Genomic DNA, 25,115 nt, shown 5'->3' on the forward strand with positions numbered 1-25,115 from the left:
TCCATAAATATTTATTGGATAAGTTAATTTTTAAAATCAAAGAATAAAATAATTCAGTGGGCGGATCTGAATGTGTAGGGCCCTCCCCTGCCAATCTGCCTTCGAGGGGCTCCTACCATTACACGACTTGCAAAGATATCTAGACAAGTATGTTTAGGGTCCTAGAAAGCTGGGACAGAATTGAACCCAGCAGGGTGAGACTGTGGAGAACAATGCATCATTTGCACAGCACATTGTTCAGGAAAAGGATGGGACTAGAGCTTAGGGTGGGGGAGAGGAAAGGCTGTAATAGAAATGAATTTCATTCTTTGCAATATTGCCTAACATCCTGGTATTTGGGGAATGTACCTCCCTTGTCCGGTGTGAACTGTGGCACCCTCGCCAAGCCCGGCAGCCTAAACTCTCCCTGGTGGACCGGTTGGTTTTCCTCTGAGCCCTTCCAGACCTCCTGCCCCCTCACTCATCCCGGGGCACATGATGGATGTGAACTAAGTCTAAGGATGGATGTTCTTGGGCCAGTCGAGCTTGGGCCTGGGTTGATAAATGACCACTGGGCCTTTAGATTCAGAGCGATGTCTTGTGTGGATAGGAAAAGCCGCTCCCTGACTTGAGCTCATTCATTCGGGGTCTCCCAGCACTGAGCATGCTGAGAGGGCTGTCTCGGCAGGAGGATGAGCCCCAGAACAGGCGCCTTTACGCAGGATCTGAAGGTGAAAGAGGAGCTGCGCCTGGGGTGGGGGAGGGGCCTGGGAGCTGGGGATCCTTCCCAGAGATGAGACCAGCTTTCCATTTCTGGGACGACAGGGCTGCAGGCCCACAGTCTCGAGGGTAGAAATGTATAAAAACAGCACTGTCGGGGGAGGGGTCCTGCCTCTCGGGTGGTTTCTGTTCCCAGGCCCCTTTCTTGGCTCCATTCACCTTGCACCCGCTGCCCACAGAGCCCAGCCTCCAGGTGAGGTCTGCACATGCAATGCTCCACCTTAGAGCACGCAGCCTGAGTCTCACATGTCTTTCCAAACTTAAGGAGCCTGTAATAGCAGGTTGGGAAATGGGACGCTTCGAGGTCCCATTAAAAGTCTTGTGGGACTTCGGGGCTTAGATTTGTGGAAAACGAGGAGAAGGTAAATGTAAACTTATTGAAAGCAACCCACGTGAGAGCAGGATCTCCTCACCCGGGGTCCACGGGGAATTCATGGGGTGGTGAACCCGCTGAAGCTATGTGTGAAAATTAACCATGTACGGGTAGGTGTGGCTGCATTTTTTCTGGAACAAGGGTCTGTAACCTTTATCAGATTCTTAATAGGTCTGTGACCTCCTGAAAAGTTAAACAAAACAACACAAAGCATTTTTCTAGAGGATAAAGGTGGGAACTGGGTGTCAGGGGAATTTGTAGGACATTCCAACTCCTCCCATTTCCCATGTGCTGCAAACATGTGTGCAGTGGGAAACAATGACAAATGCAGGGAAGTGACAGGTCACCTTTTAAAAAAGACCTTCAAACGGGCAGCATCCTGAGGCTTTCCGGGGTTTTCTTATAAAAGCTGTCCTCCTCCCCTCCAGTAACACCACCCTTCTCACCTGTCCCCATCCCTCCATCTTGCCTTCACCGCCACAGGACCGCCTACTCCACTCTCTGCTCCTTGTGCAAGGGGACCGAGGCCAGGAGGGGAGGGGGCTCGTCTGTCAGGCCGGAATAGGAGCCAGTCCAGGAAAGGCTGAGCACGCCCTTCATCTGATCCCGTAGGAGCCAAACTCCTCAAGCTTGTACCCCTTAAACACTTCAAAAACTCCTCTGGATTCCTCCAAGTAACTGTCACCGTACTTTTAGTGTCCGTGAATGAAAAGCTACATGCTGATAGAAAGCTACAGGGCATTCAATAATCCTTTTAATATGTGCTTTTAAAATTACAGCAGCATCTCTGTGTGCTTGGAAAACAGCACAGCACCTACTTGCAAGGTGATTTCTTTGGTCTAGAGGCAATGCTTAGTGTGCATGTAGTGTCAAGGAGCCCCTACTGTAACTGAGGAGCCTCCCCTATCCCACAAAGTGGGAATCACTGGCCTAATTTCAGCTCTTCACTTCACACTTGAGGAAACTGTGGTCTAGAAAACGAAGCGCTTCATTACAGAACCCAGGTCCCCTAACTATCTCCTGGGCTCTTTGTGGGATGCTCTTAGGGCACCCAGTCTGCCATTAGCCCTGGGACTGCTCCCCCTCCCACATCTGCTCCCCGCACTAAGACGCCTCTGAAGGGCACCCGAGGGAAGGAAGGACTCCTCAGGGCTTGCGGGGTCTGGGAAACGATCAGAGAAGAGAGTCAACCATGTAATGCCAGGCCTTGGCAGCAAACTAGACCACAAAGCCCTGACGATGGCCGCCATGGGCTGAGGGTGAATGGGCTGGGAAGGCCCACCTCCTTCAGTCCTCACAACAGAGTTAAGTATTATCTTTATCATCTTCATTTTACAGAGGAGGAGACGGAAGTTTAAAGAGGTAATGACAAGGTCACACAGTCACTGAAGGCTTCAGAGAGAGGATTCAAAGCCAAGTCTAAATCCAGACCCCGAGCTGGTGACCGCTTTGCAAAGTTACGGCACGTGAGGCTGGCTGGGCTCCGGATTCTCGGTCCCACTTTAGGACTAACTTATTTTGCTACCCCGGCGCTCAGGGAATCATTCTAAACCCAGTCGCAGCTTAGCAGTAATGCAGAAGCCCCTCTCTTCCAGGAGCCAGGGGGTATCTTCACCACACCTTCCAGGGCTGATACTCCACCCTGGAGGGCAGAGGCGCTGAGCCTTTCAAAGTCACATACAAAGGAGGCTGGAGAGGGTCAGCTCCTCTGCTCACTCCCACCTCTGCTCAGGCCGCTCTCCGTCCTAAGACGCCCCCTCCCCAACTCGCTTACTAACTAAAGGGAATGGGCCCAGGTAAAGGCTTCCCTTCCCCAGGAAGCCCTTCAGAACCACGTGCTTCCACACTGAGTTTTCATTCCTTCCGAAGCATCTTCTCTTTGGCCTTAAACACACCGTCTGCCTTTTGTCTCTTCTGACTCATGCGTGAGAGTCTTACACCCCAGCAAGCTCCTTGAAAGCAGGGACCAAGTCTTAGACTTATTCTGTCTCCCCAGGCCCAAGCTCCCGGCTTGGGGCTGGACACACCGTGGCCCGCAAATAAGAACTTGCTGAATTAAACCCAATGGTCCTGAGAACAAATGTCCTCCCTCCAGGACATACCATTTGGGCTACTGCTCCCTCCGGACGCTACGGGCCCCCTCCCCGTGAGGCTCATGAGCCTGCTGGGGTTTGTTTAGGGCCCCTTTTCAGAAAGAAGCCTGACCTTTCCGAGGACCTTTTGTCTGTGGGGCCCCCGTGGCTCTGCCTGGAAGACGTGAGACCTGTTTCTCCGCGGCTCCGGAGTCCAGGGCGGTGGGTCAGAGGCAGAGACGAGAAAGGCGTGGTCAGCTCCACTCCTGTCACTTCTCCAGGGCTCTTGTGAACCAAGTGTGTTTGCCTTTTGCTACCCTGGGAGGCTGAGAGCCTCTTTTTGTCTGCAGACTGAGACGGGACGTCTCGGGGTAAGAGGCAGTTCAGCTTCTGCTCCGACACCCCTGTCTCCCCCAAGCCCAGCTCTCTGGCACTGTGACTGAGTGGGCCCCTGGCCGTGGTGCTGTCCCCTGGACCTTCGCTGGGTCAGCCCAGACTGCTAACCGAGGCCTGCGGGAGTCTTGAGCCAGCCACACACCTCTCTGAACCTGTTTCTTGATCTGTAAAGTGGAGGGGTTGGGCACCATTGAGCACTAGATTCCTCCCTGCAGTAATGTTCTAGGGCCCTAAAATAACACGGCCTTCTCAACACCTCCCCCACTGCTACCCCCATCCCGACACCGACTGCCCCAGGACTTTTAACCTCACTACAGTCAGGGCACAGCCTCGGCATCGCGCTCCCATACGCTGGGACAGGCCTGTCGACAGAATAGGGTGCCGCCATCCAGCACCCTAGAAAGCTGGGGGGCGCGGTGGCGGCGGGGACACAGGGGCCTTTACTCAGTTTGATGCTGAATCAGTAAGCCAGGTTCTCCCCTAGTTACCTTTGGAAAAGTTACCTTTTGGTGATCTAAACGTTACCTTTTATGGCAGTACTATTATTCACTGAATAATTTTAATAAAAATAACATCTGAAAATTTGACCTCTTCTTTACAGTTTATGAAATGATTTGACAGCTACTAACTCACTTTAAAAATCCTCATGACAACCCCATGTAGAAGACAGGGATTATTATTCCCATTTTATAGACCGGATGAATGGCCGGGTTTACCTCAGTTACCCAACCAGAATGACAGCGCTGAGAATGAATGTCCCAATAGAAACCATAGGTTCCTGGAAGCCAGGAGCAAATACACACCCTTTTAAGGATTCTTACGTTACCACAGGAGAGGTCAGTGGAGCATTTGAAGGAACAATCTCACTAATATATAAATTACATGCAAATAACACGTTAAGTGTGGCTCTGGAGGTTTTGAGCCAAGAGCTTGGAGGCCTCTTGCAAAGGGACACTGGCAGCTCTTATTCAAGCCCTTCCCACAAGCGGGAGCCAGAGAAAGCCGAGGAGGCTGTGAGGAAGCGGATGTGGGGCCATTTCCAGCCTGCTTTGTTCTCTCTCCTGACAGTTCTTGTCGGGGGAGAGAGGGAGTGGGAAGGGCAGCGGGGATCTGGGCCGGTGAAGGGCACAGAAAAGAGAAAAGAGCTGCTACGTGTGGCTCCTCTCCGCACCCTGCAGCTCTGCCCAGCGCTGGACAGGAAAAGAGGACCGGACTCGGGCTCTGGGTCCTTCACGAAGCTGCCCTCACCCCAGGAAGGCAGGGAGGGAGGGAGGGAGCTCCAGCTGCGATCCCTCCACGCACCCCAGTTCTCGGACTCGCATGGGCCGGGCCCCGCTGGGACCGAGCCTCCTGCTAAAATGTGGCAGAGTCTAATTCTTCTCTCCAGAAAGACTTTGAAAATGGTGACCAAGTTAAACGATACAACCACCTAAACTGGGCAAAGGAAAACGAGGTGACCCTTAAGAAGGTGACGTAAGACCTCTACACCCACATCACGTACCATCTGGAGAGGCAAGTCAGGTGACCTCGGGGCAGCTCTTCTACAACTTTATATACTGTCCCCCAGGACAGGAAGGAAGTCAACTGCTCTGCGGCAGGAAAGGCCCTGGGTCAGGCAGGAAAAGCCACTCATCTGGGTCATCCCAGTAAGACTTGCTGACCAGAATTCATAGGGTGACTGCAGAGCTACAATTGACAACATTTCTTAGAAAAGAAAACCACTGCGCTCGTACTTACTCAAGGCTAAACACTTTAAAATTATCTCATTTAAACCTCCCAACATCTCTGTAAGAGAGGAATCTTTGGGACCTCGTTTTACAGGGGGTAAAGGTCAAGGCCACTAGCCCACGGCAGAGCCAGGTTTACACTCAGAAAGGGTGACCCGGAGCCTGCACTCTTGCCCAGAGCACGGCGCTGCCTCCACGTGGGGGTCTTTGACCCGCGGCACCCAGAGGAGAAGCCACCGTCAGGGACAGCCAGGCTCGGTAGGGACTGAGGCCTCTGGACAGCAGTAGCTTCAGATCAACTTGTGAAGCAGAAGCCAGTTCCGAGGACCCAGGGCAGTTGCCCAACTTCTGCGGCTCAACAGAGAGCTGGGGTGAGGAAATCAGAACATCCCAGGGTGCGAGCAGGGGACAGAGAACACGCCGACACCATGGGCGGGCAGGGACACCCTGCAAGCCTCCGCCTGCAGTCACCTCCTTGGAGACTCCGGGACCTGGGAGAAAAAGCACAGGGGCCAGGCTGGTCCTTTCATTCTGAAGAGCTTGAGGGCTTCACAGACACCCCTTCATTACACGCCCAGGAGGGAAGGGGAGGTGAACTGTGCTTTGGCCGGGACACGAGCCTCAGCAGCTGTCGTGAAGACAGGTCTGGAGGTAGAGGGATGCTGGGCAGTGGGTTTTGGGGAGCAGGTGTTAGACATGGTTTCTCAGCTCAGCCGGGGCTCTGACTTCAAGGGAGGAGCCTGTGCGGGGCACACGCTGGTCCCTAGCATCTTTCTTCTGACGCCATCTGGGCATGTGCCAGGCTTCACAACAACAACTTTCCTAGGTTAGGGGACCCAGGACAAGAGCAGGGGTGAGCAAACCCCTCACGAAATGCAGGCAGCTTGAGCACTGCAGGTGCCAGAGACTTGCCACATTCAGTGTGGACGGCAAGCGTCTGGGGATTTTTAATCCTTTATTGGCGTAACTAGGGATTCTCATCTCTAGGATTAGGTGAAGAAGAGGCTGCTGTATGGAAGGGTGTTCCATCTGGGACAAATCTCAAAGGTATGAGGAAGGAGAGTACCATGCAGTTTCCTTGCACCGTTCATAAGTCTTGCTTCGAATTTAGAAGTTGGGAGATAGGCCCACGTCATAGTTAAGAGGCCCCTGATCTTGGCACCTTGACCTCCTTCCTATTTGGGGACAGGGCGGGGGTGGGTTTCCTGGTGAAACTGTAATACTGTCGCTGTCATTTGCCCTAGACCAGAGCATACATTTCCACTGTCCTGAAGAGAGCACGCATACGGATGCTTTTCCGACATTCCATCCCTGAAAACTCTGTGCTGCTACCACCCAAGGATCCAGACACGGGTCCTCCCTAGATCAGGCCCTTGAACCTACACATATTTCTTTTCTCTGCAGTGCAACCCATAATTAATCAGCAGAATGCAAGGCATCTTGAGGCACAAACCAGAGAGAGGTTAGTAATTTCTAGGTACACTACCCAGTTGCTCAATGCAGCATGACACAGTTAACCCCAATGACCAGGTCATCATCACTGCCTCTGTTTCCTGCCTCTCTCCTCCGGCCCCGACTCCTGGAGAAGTCCAGGTCTGCTCCTGGAACTATTCTGTCTGTAGGACTTTGCTTCAATCTCGGCCAGGCAGCCACTCAGGATGGTGGTGTGGTCCTGGGTTTCCACATCCAGAAATCCCCTTGAACCAGTCCTTCACCTTCCTGAGGACTCCTCTGTCCCAGGAATGCTCATCAGCTTTTTTTTTTTTTTTGCGTTACTTGGGCCTCTCACTGTGGTGGCCTCTCCCGTTGCGGAGCACAGGCTCCGGACGCGCAGGCTCAGCGGCCATGGCTCATGGGCCCAGCCGCTCCACGGCATGTGGGATCTTCCCGGACCGGGGCACGAACTCGTGTCCCCTGCATCGGCAGGTGGACTCTCAACTACTGTGCCACCAGGGAAGCCCCCTCATCAGCTTTTTTAACCAGTTTATCTCTAGCCCATCTCATTAGAAGAGCTCTCTGTAGCCCTTCACCCCAGATGGGGCCCGCTAGGATGGATACCCCATGTCTCGGAGAGCAGTCCTCACCTTTCAGCCCTGTCCTTCCCTGTGCTTCCCACACCCACACCAATCAACCGGGCCTGCTCTTGCCTATCCGTGGGTATTGAAGCAGGTATAGGGAATTGTGTGGGGCACAATTCCTGTGTTCCAGGAGCACGCAGCCCACGGGCTGAGTCTCACACGTGGCCCTCGGCACTACCCCATGGTACACGCTGTCCTGGGGGATGAACCCGATGCTTTGGGAGGATTGAGAAAGAGGGATAAATTTAGCCTACGGGGCTGAGGAGGGCTTCCCAGTTGAGCTGGGCTCTGAAGGGTAGGTGGGGTTTCTTCAAGTAGAAAAAAGAACAGGAGACAGGTATAGCTTTTGAAAGGGCAGGATCAGTCCTTTTAAAAAATCACGCTCCTTTTGATAAACATAATAAGTTCCCACGTTCACTCTATCACCTGAGATTCCGATGTGCCTTCCAAGTGGGGCCTGCGTCTCTCCTTTGAGAATCACTCACTAAAGTGAGAGAGAACTATAGATTGTCATTTCTACCATCACAGTGAAACCAGAAAGGGTTCCTCCGTGCGTGCACACACACACACACACACACACACACACACACACACACACACACACACACACACACACGCACACCCCTTTTGCACGTTCACACCACTGCTCACCCGATTCTTCAGAGAACCTCCCTGGGGTCGCTTGGCCTCTGTGGTAACGTCAGGGGCGTGAGCATGTGAGCGGGAGAGGTCAAGACCTGGGGCTGGACCACAGCCTGCCGAGCTAGGCAGCTTCCTCATCTTTGCCTGAGAGCTGTGCTGTTCTCAGGGCGCTGCCACTGCATGCCACCCGGCGTGTGAAGACACAGTCCTGCCCTCAGGCCCCGAGGAACCTGAGCTAGAGATAGACTCAGCTCTGGGTGCAAACTCAGCCCGGAAAGAGCAGGCAGGCTCTGCCCTGAGGCCCGAGGCCTCCGTCTCCCCGTCTGAGGAAAAAGCGAGCTGACTCAGGGCCTCCCAGAAGAAGGCAGCTCTCGGGCGCCTGCGGGGTAGGGAGTAGAGGATAAGGGGGACGTGGGGATCGGTCAGGACCCCGGTGTTACAGGACGTCTGGGGATGGAGGGGGAGGGCGGCCGTGGGTGAGTGGGAAACGCGGGCAGAGGCAAGGACTGGGGGAGGAGGTGAGAGGGCAGCACGTGGCCAGAGAACAGGGCCACCTGCCAAGGCTCCTGCGGACACAGGCACACCTCCCCCGCCACCCGCCCTGGGGCCCACAGCCCAGCTCTGCTGAGCAGGTGCCCCTGGAGAAGGCTGGAAAGCAAAGGCAGAAAGACGGAAGGGGATGGGTCTTCAGGAGGAGTACGACCCGCCATCAAAGACCCGCCATTCCCGCTAGACCACCGACTCCCTCCCTGGTACCATCTCCCCAGCCGCACGTCTCGGGCGAGTTGCTTCTCCTCCCTCAACCTCATTTTCCTCTTCTGGAAGATGGGTTCTTGTAGGGTTTTTTTTTAATTGAAGTATAGCCGATTTATAACATTGTGTTAGTTTCAGGTGTACGGCAAAGAGATTCCAATTTATATATCTATTCTTTCTCAGATTCTTTGCTCTTATAGGTTATTACAAGATACTGAGCAGAGCTCCCTGTGCTGTACAGGTCCTTGTTTTTTATCTGTTTTATATATAGTGGTGTGTATGTGTTAATCCCACACTCCCAATTTAGCCCTCCCCCCAACTTGCAGGGTTTAAATGAGACAGCGCCTTGGAAAGTGCCGCGTGGCACGCAGTGGAGACACTCACTATTCCTTCGTCGGAAGAAAAGCCATTTACTCTTACATGATGAGATTTAGAAGTAGAGAGAATGACCCAGAAACAAGAGAAAAGGATCTGTTCGCATTTTCCTAGGAGCCGCAGAAACGGCAGGTTAGACACAGCCATCGTGGGGTTTGCTCATCAGCAGGTGGGTGGCTCAGAGCACCCAAATCAGGCCAGCCTGGGGGGCAGGGGAGGGGGTGTGAGGAGGAACCCTGGGGCCAGGGCCAGGGTCCCATCCAGGCTCAGCCACTGGACTGCGTGGCTTTGGGTGCATCACCACCTCCGTGGCCACACTTGGCCTGGTGCCTCTTGTCCCTTTCACCCCAATTCTGCGATTCCATGAGGCCTCCCAGCAGCATCCCTTGGACAGTCCATGGACTGGTCTGCTAGCCAATCAGGCGATCAATCTATCCATCCATTTAGTTCGCCTCTGACACGTCTAGCGTCGCAATGATGAAAGCATCCCAAGTGAGGGGAGTAGGGGGGCTGCAGAGGCGGGGGCCCCCATTTTACAAGGATACCCAGATTTTTATAAGGGGCAGAGGAGACTCTGGCGCTTCTGGTTACAGGACAGAAACGAACCTGAAGCGTCGAAGACCAGGAGGGGGATTCACTACAGGCGGCAGGGGGTCATTCCCAGAAACCACAGGCAGCGTGATCGGGGGGCCCGTCACTGGAAGCAGAAACCAGGACACCTGCCGCCCCCGGCGGCTTCCTTCCCTGTGCCTCACTCTGCGTGGTTCCGGTCATCAGCAGAGGCTGCATAGCAACAGTGATCTCATTGCCACATGCAGGGGAGAGAGAATCTGATTGGCCCTGCCCTGGTGGGAGGCTGAGTCCACGCAGCCTCAGTCAGAGGACCCAGGCACGCACGGGCCACTGTGATAATCCTGTAGATACGATCTCACTGGGCTGCCTCCTGGTGAGCGGATGGGGGGCGGGGGGGGGCGATCTCAGAGCAGGGGAAGTTGTGACTGGCCTGACAGCCCAACGGGGGTTGTGTCAGTCAGGACACATGTTTGGCTGCTGTAACCAGACCCCAGAGAATAGAGGCTTAGGCAAGACGATAGTTTATTTCTCTCCGTGTGTAGCGGTGTCAGTGCAAGCAGCCCAGGGATAATACGGTGGCTCCGCGGTGTTGGGGACCCAGGCTCCCCGTGCTTGTAGCTCTTCCCTAAGGACGTCTGCCTTGTGCCCACGGGTGAGCATGGCTCCCCACAAGGTCAAGGAAAGACGGGGAGGGAAGGCACGGGCCTTCCTTTTAAGGGCACAGTCACTGCTGCTAACTTCTCAATGGCCAGAACTTGGTAATGTGGACACGGTGCAAGAGAGAGATGGGGAAAGGATGACCAGCTAGGTGGTCCTGCACCCGGTCAACAACCTGTGAGGTCAAGTAGATGCTGGGGACGACGTCCTACATGGGGCAATATGGCCTTGGTTCCTGGGAACTCAAGGAGGTGTCTGTCTCTCCTGACTGTGGCTTTGGGAGGAGGTTATGCCACGGAAGAGCGTGGCCAGCACGGGAAGACCGTCAACGTGGGCCCTGCCAAGGAAGATGGGCTGGCCGAGTTCACACCAGCGATGTCTAGACGTTCTGCTCTCTTACACCACGGCGAGGAAGTGCCTCTTCCCCTCCCCTCATTCAGGGTGCAGAACAGGACGTTCTTGGGCCAGGTTGCGGAAGTCAGGGTGATAACACGGGGTCCTGTAAAGAGGCGGTTTCCGGGGCTGCGGTTCTTGTAGCCCCAGCGTGGGCTGCTTGCCTAGGGGAGCAGAAGTCTCTTCCTGTAAGCACTGGACCCACATCCTGTGTTCCTGCCGGGCAACCGCGTCCCTCGGCTGTGTTGGGAGCAGCTGATCCAGCAGTGAGGCTGTGCGGAGCTCCTACTGCATACAGGGCAGGTGCTGGCTGCTGGGCGGGACCCGTGGGGGGGGAGGCTAAGCCCACTGTCCCTCCTCTTGGCCGCCAGCCTGACCTTCTCTTCAGCCACAAGCTTCCGGCTCACCAGTACTTACTGGACGGGCGAGAGGCTTGGCGTCAGCGACTGGATGGGTCATGAGTCATGGTGCACGGGGCAGTTTTGCGGCTGAGCAGTCATGCCCTGCACTGCGCTTCGGGCCAGAGAGGAGATGCCAGAGGGGCCGATGCCCGTCCCTGGGCAGCACTGGTTCTGTGCCTGTTGGGATGGGGGAGGCTGGGGGTGGATAAAGGAGCAGGAACTAGGGCTGGACCTCGCAGCTCTCGGTCACAGCGATGTCCAGGGCGGGAGGAGAGCCAGCGGCACAGAGCCGAGCCAGGGTCTATCTGAGGCCTAACACTACGTGTCTCCGACTGATCCGAGCGACCTTCCACGTTCAAATATCATTTCCCTCATTGTAAACAACCAGATGGGGACTTTCCTGGTGGCTCAGTGGTTAAGAATCCGCCTGCCAATGCAGGGGACATGCGTTCAAGCCCTGGTCCAGGAAGATCCCACGTGCCATGGAGCAACGAAGCCCGTGCGCCACAACTACTGAGCCTGCTCTCCAGAGCCCGCGAGCCACAACTACTGAGCCCATGTGCCACAACTACGGAAGCCCGCACGCTCTAGAGCCCGTGCTCCACAACAAGAAAAGCCACTGCAATGGGAAGCCCGCACACCGCAACGAAGAGTAGCCCTCGCTCGCCACAACTAGAGAAAGCCCGTGTGCAGCAACGAAGACCCAACACAGCCAAAAATAAAATAAAATAAAACAAAACAAACAAACAAACAAAAACCCCAGATAATAACTGTCTTGTTTAATCTAAGGATTTACACAATGAAGAGCACCGGCAAAGGTGAGGTCTGTGCTCACTGGTCTCCATGCCCTTCAGCACTGCACCTGGACGCACCTCCGTGTGTGTAGTGACCCCTCCGTGCGCACCGTGTGGACCGAACCCCTGGGATCGACTGGTCCATTTACATGCAAGGAAACTGAAAGCCAGCAAGGGACGGAGACTGGCCTAGGTGACACGGGCAAGCGGGGACAACAGGCCTGGAGAGCCCCGGTCAGGACGGGCCTCTGCTCATCAGCACCAGGGCCCTTCCTCTCCAAGTGGCAGCGCCCAAGTTGGATTCAGATCTTTCACCTCCAGTGCCTCTGCTCCCACCCCTCACTGCACTGTCCCCGGCTTGGTTGGCTGACAACATAAAGGCCGGAAAGGGACCGGAGCTGTCGCGGATCCCTGCCCACCAGGGCACCGGTGCCCGGGGCTCAAGTACAGAGGCTGAGTAGCAGGGGCTCTGGAGCCAGACTGCCTGGGTTGGAGTCCCAGTGAGGCCACGCGTGAGCTACATGACCTCATTTCATCCCTGTATGCCTCAGCTTCCTCGTCTGGAAAATGGGGATTGAGATGGTATTTCAGGTCACAAGGCTGCTGTGCTTAGGAAAGTCCTGGTGCACAGAGTTTACGTAGTTAAGTGTCTGTGGCTGTTTGAGGCTCTTAAGTGTCAGAGCTTTACAGAGGTGGTGACTACAGTTGGCCTTCACAGGACAGCCTTTTGCTGATGGTGGAGTTTGTTGTTTCCAGATGGGACGAGATTCCCACAGGTGTTTTAAAGGACTGGGGGCTCTGCAAACTCTTGGAGGACTGGGCACTTCTCCCGTAGAGACGGTCAAGGACTGAGTACAGGGCCATCCAGTTGGTGGACGGTTAGAAAACAGTGACCAATAACTCCTGGGGAGGTACAGACCTGGGAGGACGTCCTCTATCCACACAACCTGAGGGCTGAGATGGGACACTAGCTTCCTACAGACACATCTCCTTTTCCTTTAAAAATCTTTAAAATCCCAGCTTTTATTCAAATTTGTTCAGCGTTGGAAAGTCAACGGAACCCTCAGCACAAAGAAGGTGGCTGAAAGCCAAGAGGACCAGAGCCAGGAAAACTGTGGTGCAGGCAGCCCTGCTCCTGCCAAGAGTGGGATGCGATTCCAACCCTACCCGCGCCCGAGTGCTGGGGCAGGACACCCGCTCTGCTGAGAAGGTGGCCCTAGTTCAGCCTCACCCCCCTCCCCAGCCCATCCTGCCAGGCATCATCCCAGGCTCCCTCACTCACAGCCACACCTGAGAGGTGGTGTTCCTCATGGTTTCCCACGTCAACACCTGGCCTGACTAACCTGACAGGTTCCTGGAGTAGAGCCACCACCTGTTTCCTGTTATAAACATGCTCTCTGCCTTCTCTGCTGTGCGCCTGTCTTTGTAATTTGGTCCCGAGCACCATGTGCCATGGTCCCAGGAATGCTTCCCGAGATGGTCACCCCAAAGCAGTCCCAGCTCCACCAGCATCCTCCCCGTCATCATCTACAGAACACCTTGCAGAGGACTGGCTATGCGGCCAGGTATTTTAGACAGTATCTTTAATCCACCCGGCACCCAACCTCGCAAGGCTGATCTATTAGGACAGTGCTTCTCTGACGTGAATGTGCATATAAGTCACCTGGGAATCTTGTTAAAATGCAGATTCAGCTGAATAGGTCTCAGGGAGGCCTGAAAGCCTGCATTTCTAGCAAGCTCCCAGGTGACATTGATGCTGCTGGTTCTAACTCTTTGAGGAGCAAATGTATCAGGCGGAACATTTTGGTTGCAAGTGACTGAAATCCAATGTGAACTGCTTAAGCAGGAAGATGAATTTATTACAAGGATGTCGAGTGTCTCACAAGGCCAGCTACAGCACGAAAGCCGGGTCTCGGGAAGAGCTGGGGCCCGGGAGGACTCTCGCGGCCTCCGGACTCTGCTTTCTCCTTCCGCCCACTTCATGGCTTTGTTCTTTCTCTGTCCCTTCCTTCCGTCCACTCTGTTCTGGTTAGTACCAAGCAACACTCCCCACAGGCCTGTGGATTCTGTGTCTTCTTCCTCGATCTACTCTTTGATTTGGTTGTGCATATCTTCCAGTAACTTCCTAAGAAAGTGAGCAAGGGAAGCAAAATTTTTGCTACTTACATAACTGAAAATATCTTTACACTTGATTGACAATCTGCCCAAGTATAGAATTTTAGCTTCCAGAGTGGCTGTTGTGATAACCGATGCCATTTCCATTCTCTATCCTTTGTACCTCGTGTCTGAAAATTTTTAGATTCTTCTCTCTGCTCTCCAGTGTTCTCAAGCTTCACGGTGGTGTGCCCTAGGATGGGTCTTTCCTCGTTCATTATACTGGGCACTTGACGAGTCCTTATGACCCAGAAACTTTTGTCCTCCTGCTCTAGAAAAAACATTTTTTTATTATTTATTTGGTTATTTCTTTCCCTCGCTTTTCTTTGTTCAATCTGTCAGGAGCCCGTTATTAGGATGTTGGATCTCCTGACAGGATTCTTTAATCTTCTTATCTTCTGTATCTAATTGTCCATCTCTATCTCTTTGTTTTAATTTCTGTGAGGTTTCACAAACCTCTTTTTCTAACTTTTCAAGTTGAGTTTAAAAAATTTATATTTTTCATATTTTTAATTTCTAAGAGTTCTTTTTTTGTTGTTATTCTCAGAATATTCCTCTTCTTTTCCTTTTTTTTTTTTTTTTTTTTTTTTTTTTTGCGATATGTGGGCCTCTCACTGTGGTGGCCTCTCCCATTACGGAGCACAGGCTCCAGACGCGCAGGCTCAGCGGCCATGGCTCACGGGCCCAGCCGCTCCGGGGCATGTGGGATCCTCCCGGACCGGGGCACAAACCCATGTCCCCTGCATTGGCAGGCGGACTCTCAACCACTGCGCCACCAGGGAAGCCCTTCGTAAAAAATATTTATTTATTTTCCTTATTTCTTTGGCCGCGTCGTGTCTTATTTGCAGCATGCAGAATCTTTGCTGCAGCACGCGGGATCTTTCATTATGGCGCTCGGGCTTCTCTCTAGTTGTGGTGTGCAGGTTTTTCTCTCTCTAGTTGTGGCGCGTGGGCTCCAGGGCATGTGGGCTCTGTAGTTTGCAGCATGCGGGCTCTAACTGAGGCACACGAGCTCAGTAGTTGTGGCACGCGGGCTTAGTTGCTTCATGGCATGTGGGATCTTAGTTCCCCGACCAGGGATCGAACCTGAATTCCCCTGAATTGGAAGGCGGATTCTTTACCACCGGCCCACTGGGGAAGTCCCTATTCCTTCTTTTAACGGAATACTGTTCTTATTTCATTGATGTAATAGCTTCTCTACTGTCTCCAGGGATATTATTATTTTCCTTTTTTGAAGTTTTTTCTCTCTACAATCTTTTCTCTGAGTTTCTGGTTTCTTACTTATGGTCTCTTTCATGTAACTTTCTATTTATATTAAAGGGCGAGGCACTAAACAGTTTACTGGAAGGGGAACTAAGTAGTGACAGATAGAAGACCTCTTCATTGTACCCTTTTCATTCTTTTGAATTCTGAGCCACATTAGCAGAAAGTGTATTCAAAAAACAAAAGTTTTTGAAGTTTATTTTAAGCTTTATGTGCATGGGTGTAGCTCATCCATTGAGGAACTTCACTGTAGACAAGCAGAGGGGACTTCTAAAGGTCAGTGTTTAAAAGTCTTCTTTCTGGGTCTTCAAGTCTTTTCTGATGAGAATCTTCTAGACCTGCGTCTGGGGATAGGTGTCGGGGGAGGGCATCCACCTGGCTGACAGTTTTCTTGAACGAGGGTGGAAGGAAGGCTGAAAAGCCCACCGTTCAGAATGCAGATTTTCAGCCAGGGACCTCAACCCTCTCCCAACTACACATACAACCGACCTGTCGGCCTCTAGCACCTGCTTCTCAAGCCATCTGTGCGGAAGGACCAGTTATTAATCTCCCGATCTGTCAGGACCCACACATAGTCCTACTGCACATGACAGTACACGTGACCCACCACACGTGACCCACAGTAGGGGGTCAAACATCAAACTGGCCTGTATCCTGTTCAGAAAGAAGCCACTGAGCATACGCCTGAATGTTGAGGCCATTTCAGATTTCTATAAAAATTCTAAACACTCTTACTTTTTGTACTTCTGTATCTTCCTGGGGCTAGTAACGAGGCCCGTGGACCTAAACCAGTTCGCAGCGACACTCTGGGAGCACTGCTCTAGAAAGGAACAACTCTCTAGACTCTTGCCTCGAGGAGCAGCTGCCACCAGGCTCGCGGGGCGGGGCGGGGGGGGGGGAATCTGGAGGGTGGAACTGCTCTGTAAATAGGCTTTCGGGCCATCCCCCACCTCAGCTCTGCACTTCTCTCACACGCCTTGGTACCGTTTCCAAATCTAGTGCCTTCCTGAACTGCTCACGTCCTTTCTGCAGGCATCAGGACACAGCATCTACTGCTCAGCAGAGCCATGTACACCTCCTCGTTCTACCTGTTTCTGTTCCCATCCTCTTTGCTCTCGCAGCTTACACTTTTAAAAATACATATATTGTTGTTAAGATGGCAATACTCCCCACATTGATGTACAGATTTAATGAAATCCCTATCAAAATCCCAGCTGATTTCTTTGCAGAGTTGATCCTAAAATTCATATAGAATTTCAAGGGACCCAGAATAGCCAAAAGCATCTTGAAAAAAAACCAACAAGTTTGGAGAACTCACATCTCCCAACTTCCAAACTTACAACAAAGCTACATTAATCAAGTAATCAAGTGTGATAGTGGCCTAAGGATAGACATATGGGTCAGTGGCATAGAACTGAGAGTTCAGAAATAAACCCTCAGCTCTATGATCAACTGACCTTCAACAACAGTGCCAAGACAATTTGATGCGGGGGTGGGTGGGGGAATAGTCTTTTCAGCAAGTGTTGCTGAGACACTAGATATCCACATGCAAAAGAATGGAGTTGAACACCTACCTCACACCGTACACAAAAACTTGAATAGCTACCTCACACCGTACACAAAAACTAACTCAAAATGAATCACAGACCTAAATGTAAGAGCTAAATTTTAAAAACTCTTAGAAGAAAATATAAGAGTAAATCTTCATGAGGCAAAGCCTTCTCAGATATGATACTGAAAGCACAAGTAACATAGGGAAAAATAAATTGGACTCAGGAAAATTAAAAACTTTTGTGTCTCAAATGACACCATCAAGAAAGTGAAAAGAGAACCTATACATTGGGAGAAAATATTTGCAGATCATATATCTGATGAGAGACTTGTATGCAGAATATATTAAAAAAAACTTTTACAATCTATGATAAAAAGACAAATGACTCAAAATTTAAATGAACAAAGGATCTAAAGAGACATTTTCCCAAAGAAGATATACAACAGCACATGAAAAGATACTCAACGTCATTAGCCATCAGGGAAATACAAATTTAAACCATAATGAAATACTACTTTATACTCATGGGGAGGGTATTATCAAAAAGACAGATAATAACAAGTGTTGTTAAGGATGTGGAGAAACTGGGACCACACGTATTACTGGTGGGAATGTAAAATGGTGCAGCCACTTTGGAAAACAGTCTGGCGGTTCCTCAAAAAGTTAAACATAGACCATATAACCCAGCAATTCCACTCTTAGGTGTATATATTCACGCAATGAACAACTGTCGAAAGCAACGTTATTCATAATAGCTGAAAAGTGGAAACAACTCAAACGTCCATCAGTTGAAGAATGGATAAATAAAATGTGGTACAGCCATACAATGGACTATTTTTCAACAATGAAAAAGAAATAAAGCATTGCTACACCGTGAATGAATTTTGAAAACATTATGCTAAGTGAAAGTCACAATGGATCACTTTTGGATGATTCCATTTACATAAAATGTCCAGAATAGGGAAATCTATCCAGACAGAAAGTAGCTTAGTGGTTGCCTAGTCTGGGGCCTTGTCGGGAGGGGAGGAAATGGGTATAGGGTTTCTTTTAGGGGTAATGAAAATGTTCTAAGATGGACTGTGGCGATGGCTGCACAACTCTGTGACCATACTAAAAGCTACTGAATCGCACTCTAAATAGGTGAAACGTATGGTATGTCCATAAAGTGGTTGTAACGGATCTGGCCCACCAGGTCTGACTGCAGGTCTCCAGTGCCATCAGCTTTGACCGTGGGCGGCTCCAGCATGTCTCACGTACAGGGCTTCTCAGTTATCACCACGTTAGGGGATCAAATCCGAAGTCACACGTTTGTTCTTAACCTAATGGTACTTTACCAGATTGCTACTGGCTTCATTAGGGGATGTACCTAAAAATGGTGTTTACTGAGTCAGACAAATTAATCAACTGTGCCTGACTTCACTCTCTTATTACATAGGAAACGGTTTCTTTTATTTTTAAAGAAGAGATCTGAGCTTCCCTGGTGGCGCAGTGGTTGAGAGTCCACCTGCCGATGCAGGGGACACGGGTTCGTGCCCCGGTCCGGGAAGATCCCACATGCCGCGGAGCGGCTAGGCCTGTGAGCCATGGCCGCTGGGCCTGCGCGTCCGGAGCCTGTGCTCCGCAATGGGAGAGGCCACAACAGTGAGAGGCCTGCGTACCACAAAAAAAAAAAAAAAAAAAAAAAAAGAAGAGATCTCTTTTTATTAATAGCAAATAATACAAAGAGCACCTGCCTACTTGCCAGCCTGGGAATGCATTGCATTCTTAAATGAGGACACAAACCCAGTTCACTCATTTAATCAACACATATTTATCGAGCATTCACTACGCACTGGCTACTCTACCAGATTCCGTGAAGGCAATGGTGAACAAATTATAGAAAGGAGAGAGCTAAATAAATAAGCCTTTAGGTCAGTGTCAAAGGACAGAGATATCCCTGCCAGAGGACTTGGTGCTGTTTTAATTATCGAGATGTTCAGAGAAAGGTCTATCCATCTATTTTTTTCCCTTTGAGAACTCAAGGTTGAGTTTTTATAATTACATAAATATTAGAATAAGACTAACAGAAATGGAAAAAAGGAAGTTTACAGCAATTCTGCCACCTGGCCCTCCCCCGTCAATCTAATTTCAAAACTTTTCACCTCTCCACCCACTTTTTAAAGCTTCCAGCTCCATCTCCCCGAGAGCTCTGTCCACCTTCGCTGCATGTCTCTTGGAGGACCCAGTTCAAAGGACCTCCTGAGACTCACTGAGAATTTCAGACCTGAAGCGTTGAAGCCTGGTGTCAGCCAGGACTCCCCAGTTGCTCAGGAGCCTGGGGTGGGGGGCAAAGGAGTAAATGTGAATCCCAGCTCCAGCTCACTTCTGGGCGCATTCCGCACGACTCAGAAACCACGCAGCAGAGGCCAAAGGAGGCGGGCAGAGGGCTGCCGTGCCCAGCTCTGCAGAGGCAAGTCCCTGCCTTGCAGAAGGTTTGAGGGTCAGAGATGTGCTGTAAAGTCTGGCACGGCCTCGGTTCTCAGGAATGGGGGCTTGCACTGTGTCTAGGACACCTACCCTATTCTCAGGGGCTGCGATCCTCCTAATTTCTAGGAGTCTGCTTTGTTATTCTCATCACTCGGGGAGTAGAATTTTTTTAACGTTAAAAGGCTTATTTTGCAATATGACTACAAAGTAACACATCCTCTTATAGATCTTTGAAATTTTTCAAAAAACAACACAAAATCAAAATAATCTATAATCTGACCACTCAGAAACAACCAGTTAACACTTTCATGTGTAGTCTCCCAGTATTTGCTCTACGTGCATAGTATGATAAATTACACATCTTTACGTCCTATTTTGTATCCTAATGACATTATTCGAACATTACCCATGTCATCATAATACTTATATAAAAGCATTTAAAATAACTAGCATTTAAAGATACTAATATCCCATAGTATGATTATAGCATAATGACTTAACCAATCCGGTATTGTTAGTTACGTCTGGTATTCACTATTACAAATAGTACCAGCATGAACATTCTTAAAGCTAAATCCTTGCACACATTTCTAATTATTTTCCCAGGATAAATTTCTAAAATGGAACTACTAGGTCAGGCTTTTGAGACCCACTCACAAATTAACTGGGAAGAAAATACTTTTGAAGTTTGTGTTTTATCTGTTTAACATTTCTCTCTTTTTCTACTTATAAAAGAAATACATCCTTGTCCAAAAAATTTTTTTTAATTGTAGAAACATATATTAAAAAAGGATTTAAATTTCCCTGAATTCTACTGTCCAGAGATAATGCTACTAACAGTTTGGTGGATATCAGGAGCACCTCACATGACACCAAGTGGTTGGACTCAACCGATGGCCACTTTCTAAACGTCTCCCCGCTTTCCGTCGTTCCTCACAAGCCCAGGCTGTCATGAGAGAGCTCCTTCTTTGAAGGTTGCCTGTGGCCAGGACTGAGCCATCCGCATACTTGGCTCAAGCCAAGCTGGCAACACAGACAAGCTGAGGAGGCCACCTCGGCCCCTCTCTGGATCCACCGCCGGTCCCCTCCCCGGGAACAGGAGGAGGGAAGGGCCACCAGAACGGAGCAGAGAAGACATTCACCTGGTGGACGCAAGTTCTGGCATTCAGCCCCTTGCTGCCCAGGGGCAGTAAGTGAAAGCCCCTGTGATATGGCCAAGTCTGGAATCCTCCTAGGGCACATGAGAATCAGGTCACTGGAAAGTACTATCTGTACGTATCCACACACACATGGGGTTCACAGCCGTGGGCTCACACACAGCATCAGCACCTGGATTCTGTCCACCAAGCTCCGTACCCCCACCCCCCATCTACCAACATGCTCGTTTCTCAACAGAAAACTTATCTTCAGATACTTGTGAGATGTGTTTATATATGAGAGATTAACTTGTCTCTGGAAGGAACCTCCCACCTAAACAAAAGAGCCCAGAGTCACAAAGAAAAACCCTATTGGTGATCATAAAAGGTCCCTTATGCTGGAAGGTTCAATATTATACTAGAGGTGCAGCCAGGCAAAAGCCTTCGGGCCTGTAACAGTCCAACATCCCTGCAGACCAGCCTCACCCCAGTCCATCCTCGCCTTCCATTCAGAGTTCCCTCCACTTCTCCTGCTACGGTTCCTATGCCACCTCCTAGTGCTAACGGCTGCTGGTAATTCCAACTAGGAAATGCCCCTTCCTCCTCTATGACATCTTCTTGGCCAACGACAAGAAGTGGGAATTGCACTTGGCCCTATTCTGTCTCAAGGTACAATTTTTTGGAGACTTTTTCACTTCATCATATGTATAAAACATCTCCTTGACTTTATGTAACATGAATAATGCGCGCTGCCTTTATTCCCTGATATGTCTGACCTATTTTCACTTGTCCATTCCTTATAACTGGTAAGTCTGTCAGCGTCAATGTGTTACCATGTTCTCGGTACAACCCTTAGCATCCCTGTCAACAAAAAAGAAGCCCGTGTGTAAAAGAGCATATGGTAACAGTAGCAACTCTAAGGGTCATTGAGCAGTTACTATGTGCCAGGCACTGCTGGGAGTCCTTTAAGTGCATTAACCCATTTAGTCCTCATAGCAACCCTATCAGGAAGGCATTATTGTTATTTTCATTTCACCTGTAAGAAAACTGAGGCACAGAGAGGTTAACTGTCTCGCCCAAGGTCACACAGGTGATAGCACCAGACAGTACTCAAGAGCTCACCACTTCTAACTGCTAACATTTTAGTGTATAGCAGTCCACTTTTTACCTGTGTATGTAAACCATTTTGTTTTATTTCAGAAAATTGGGATCATAGATATACTTAATAGGTGTTGTGTCTTTCTTTGTTCAGGATATAAGTTTGTAATATTTGCCTTTTACTTTTAAGAAGTTCTTCATGTGGCAGAAAAGTTTAACCTTTTGATATCTATTAATTTTTTTCTTTGTGATTTCTGCCATATGAAGTCACAGGTAATTTTTTTTTTTAAGGTTTGAAAAAATCCTTCCCCATTAAAGAGTCATTATCTTGTCTTCTGGTTTTATTGTTTCTTTTTTACCTTTAGCAATTTGAGCTATTTGAAATTTATTCGATGAAAAATGTATCCCTTTCCCTGGGGTAAGTTTTGATATTTCCTTAAGATCTGTGGACGGATCTGTTTATTTAATAGATGTTATTTTGTAGGGCAAGTCTTCCCTCTTCAGTCTTTTTCTTCTAAGTGTTTGCCTTAATATGTTGCCAAATGAACGATAGAATTGTTACATCAAGCTGGCTGGCAATAAACCTGACAAATTATCTTGAGAAGAGTTGCCATATTTAAGATATTCAGATTTCTAATTTTTTCCATTAAAAAAATCATCTACCATATTTGTAACATCTTTCTCAATTGTCCTTTTGTCTACTTGTGTTTTCTGTTTGTTTTGTCTTGATTACACTTACAGAGAATGGTTGATTATACTTTTTCTTTGGCCATGCTGCATAGCTTGCAGGATCTTAGTTCCCCGGCCAGAGACTGAACCTGGGCCACAGCAGTGAAAGCGCCGAGTCCTAACCACTGGACCGCCAGGGAATTCCCAATATACTCTTCTTTCAAAAAACAAAAATCAATCCCAGAGGTTTATATACTAAATCTATTGACACTATGCTCTGTAATGTCACAAATTTCTGGAATCATCTTAATTTTGTTCTTTTTTTCTATTTTCCTTATGTGTGTTTAACTGTTCTTTTCATAACTTTTCTGAGGTGAATTTCAGTTTGCTTATTTTCATCATTTCTTTTTTTTTTTTTTTTTTGCGGTACACGGACAACTCTCACTGTTGTGGCCTCTCCCGTTGCGGAGCACAGGCTCCGGACGCGCAGGCTCAGAGGCCATGGCTCACGGGCCCAGCCGCTCCGCGGCATGTGGGATCTTCCCAGACCGGGGCACGAACCCGCGCCCCCTGCAGCAGCAGGCGGACTCTCAACCACCGCGCCACCAGGGAAGCCCCATCATTTCTTATACTGGCAGCATTTACCTTTAATACAATTTTGACTACATTCCATAATATGTTCTGATTCTCATAATTAGCTAAGGAGTCTGTAAATGATTTTTGTTTTCAAAGAGAAGGAAGTTTTATTCAGGGAGATACACACTCCGTAGACAGAGTGTGGGCCATCTCGGAAGGCAAGAGAGGCTGTAATGACTTTTTTTAAACAGCATTTTTGGAATATAATTTATATACCATCAAATTCACCTGTTTACAGTGTGCAGTTTAGAGAGCTGTACAACCAGCACCAGAACCTAATTTTAGAACATTTCTGTTAGCCTAAAAGAAACCCTGTACCTGTTGTCACTTACCTCTCACTCCTCCCTCCTCCCGACCCTGGCAACTATTGCTCTACTTTCTATCTCAACAGATTTGCCTCTTCCAGACATTTCATATAAATGGAAAGATGTAATACGTGGTCTTTTATGTCTGGCTTCTTACACTTAGCATGTTTTCAAGGTTCATCACGTCATGGCCTGTATCAGAACCCCATTCCTTTTTATGGCCAAGTAACATTCCCTTGTATGTACATTCTACATCTGATTTATCTGTTCCCTGACTGATGGACATCTGGGTTGTTTCTACTACAGCTCTTATGAACACAGTGCTGCTATGAACATTCGTGTACAAGTTCTCATGTGGACAAATGTTTTCTTTTCTCTTGGGTGGACATCTAGGAGTGGAATTGCTGGGTTATATGGTAGCTCTCTGTTTAGGCTTTGGAGAACCGCCAAGCAGTCCGAAGTGGTTCCACCATTTTACATTCCCACGAGCAGTGTGAGCTCCGGTTTCTGCACATCCTCATCAACTGTTGGTATTTCAATCATTTTTATTGTAGCCATTCTAGTGGGTGTGAAATGGTGTCTCATTGATTTGCAGTGATAACTTATGATGACTAATTATGTTGAGCATCTTTTCATGTGCTTATCAGCTGTTCATGTAGCTTTTAAAGAAAATGGCCATTTGAAATTAGGGTTTTTGTCTTCTTATTTATTGGGTTATAAGAGTTCTTTATATATTCTGGATATTAATCCCTTATCGGATATATGATTTGTAAATATTTTCTCCCATTCCGTGAGTTCTCTTTTCATTTTCTTGAAGGTGTCATTTGAAACAAACAAACAAAATTTTTAATGCTTCATTTATGTATTTATTTATTTATTTTGGCCACGCTGCGAGGCATTTGGGATCTTAGTTCCCCGACCAGGCATTGAACCCATGCCCCCTGCGGTGGAAGCACGGAGTCCTAACCACTGGACCACCAGGGAATTCCCAAAAGTTTTTAATTTTGATGAAGTCCAATTAATTTTTCTCTTATCACTTATGCTTTTGGTGTCGTTTCTATAAAAAACACCTTCTAACCCAAGGTCACAAAGATTTACTCCTATATTTTCTTCTAAGTGTTTTGCAGTTTTAATTCTTTAATTTAGGTCTATATTCTATTTTGAGTTAATTTCTGTATATGATGTGAGACCAGGGTCCAAGTTCAGCCTTTTGCGTATAAATATCCAGCTGAGGTGTGCTCTAAGTGTAAAACACACACGGAATTCTACAGACTTAGAATTACTAACATGCTTAAAGGCATAAAGAAGAAGATTGAAAGGATAGGGGAAGAACAGAGACTATCAAAATAAACTTGAAGTATCAACAAACTAACAAAATAGAGTTTCTAGAGATGGTGAAAACGGCCAAAAAGCTGAGTACCTCCAGCAATGGCAGTCAGTATCATTGGTAGCAACACCTCTGGTGTGATTCCACAGGTACTGCACTATTTTACATGTATTTTCCCTTTTCATCTGCACAGCAGTCCAGTGAGGTAGGGACAATTATTTGTCCCCATCTTCAGGAAACTAAGGCTCAGGGAGCCCAGCTTGTCCAAGGTCACCAGGCGGGCAAGTAGGAAAGCCAGGCCTGACCCCACTCTGAGTTTAAAGTCCACATTTTTATCTGTTGTAGATTCTCGCAAGAACGCAACAAGAATGCAAACCAGATATGCATTTGGGCTACAGCCTGGCCTAGATTTTAGACAGTTGGAGGGATGAGTAGAGCAGGAGGAGTGAGGGGCGACTTGGCCAAAATGGGGGCGTCTCTCTGCTCAAAACTGCCAGCTTATTCCACAGAGCGCAC

The 25,115-nt window shown here is 49.1% G+C and overlaps 1 protein-coding gene across 1 annotated transcript in view; it reads right to left on the reverse strand.

Annotated features, from left to right (window-relative positions):
• Nucleotides 1–5,333: 5,333 nt before the first annotated feature.
• The window catches only part of LOC125960440 (uncharacterized), a 37,809-nt gene continuing 18,027 nt past the window's right edge, over nucleotides 5,334–25,115 (reverse strand). Inside the window, exon 5 of the mRNA XM_049694423.1 lies at nucleotides 5,334–5,818. Within this exon, the coding sequence (XP_049550380.1) occupies nucleotides 5,469–5,818 (350 nt within the window). The 3' untranslated portion in view covers nucleotides 5,334–5,468. The remainder of the gene's footprint in view (nucleotides 5,819–25,115) is intronic.

The sequence above is a fragment of the Orcinus orca genome, chromosome 11 (genome assembly GCF_937001465.1).
Source record: "Orcinus orca chromosome 11, mOrcOrc1.1, whole genome shotgun sequence".
In the NCBI taxonomy this organism is placed as follows: Eukaryota; Metazoa; Chordata; class Mammalia; order Artiodactyla; family Delphinidae; genus Orcinus; species Orcinus orca.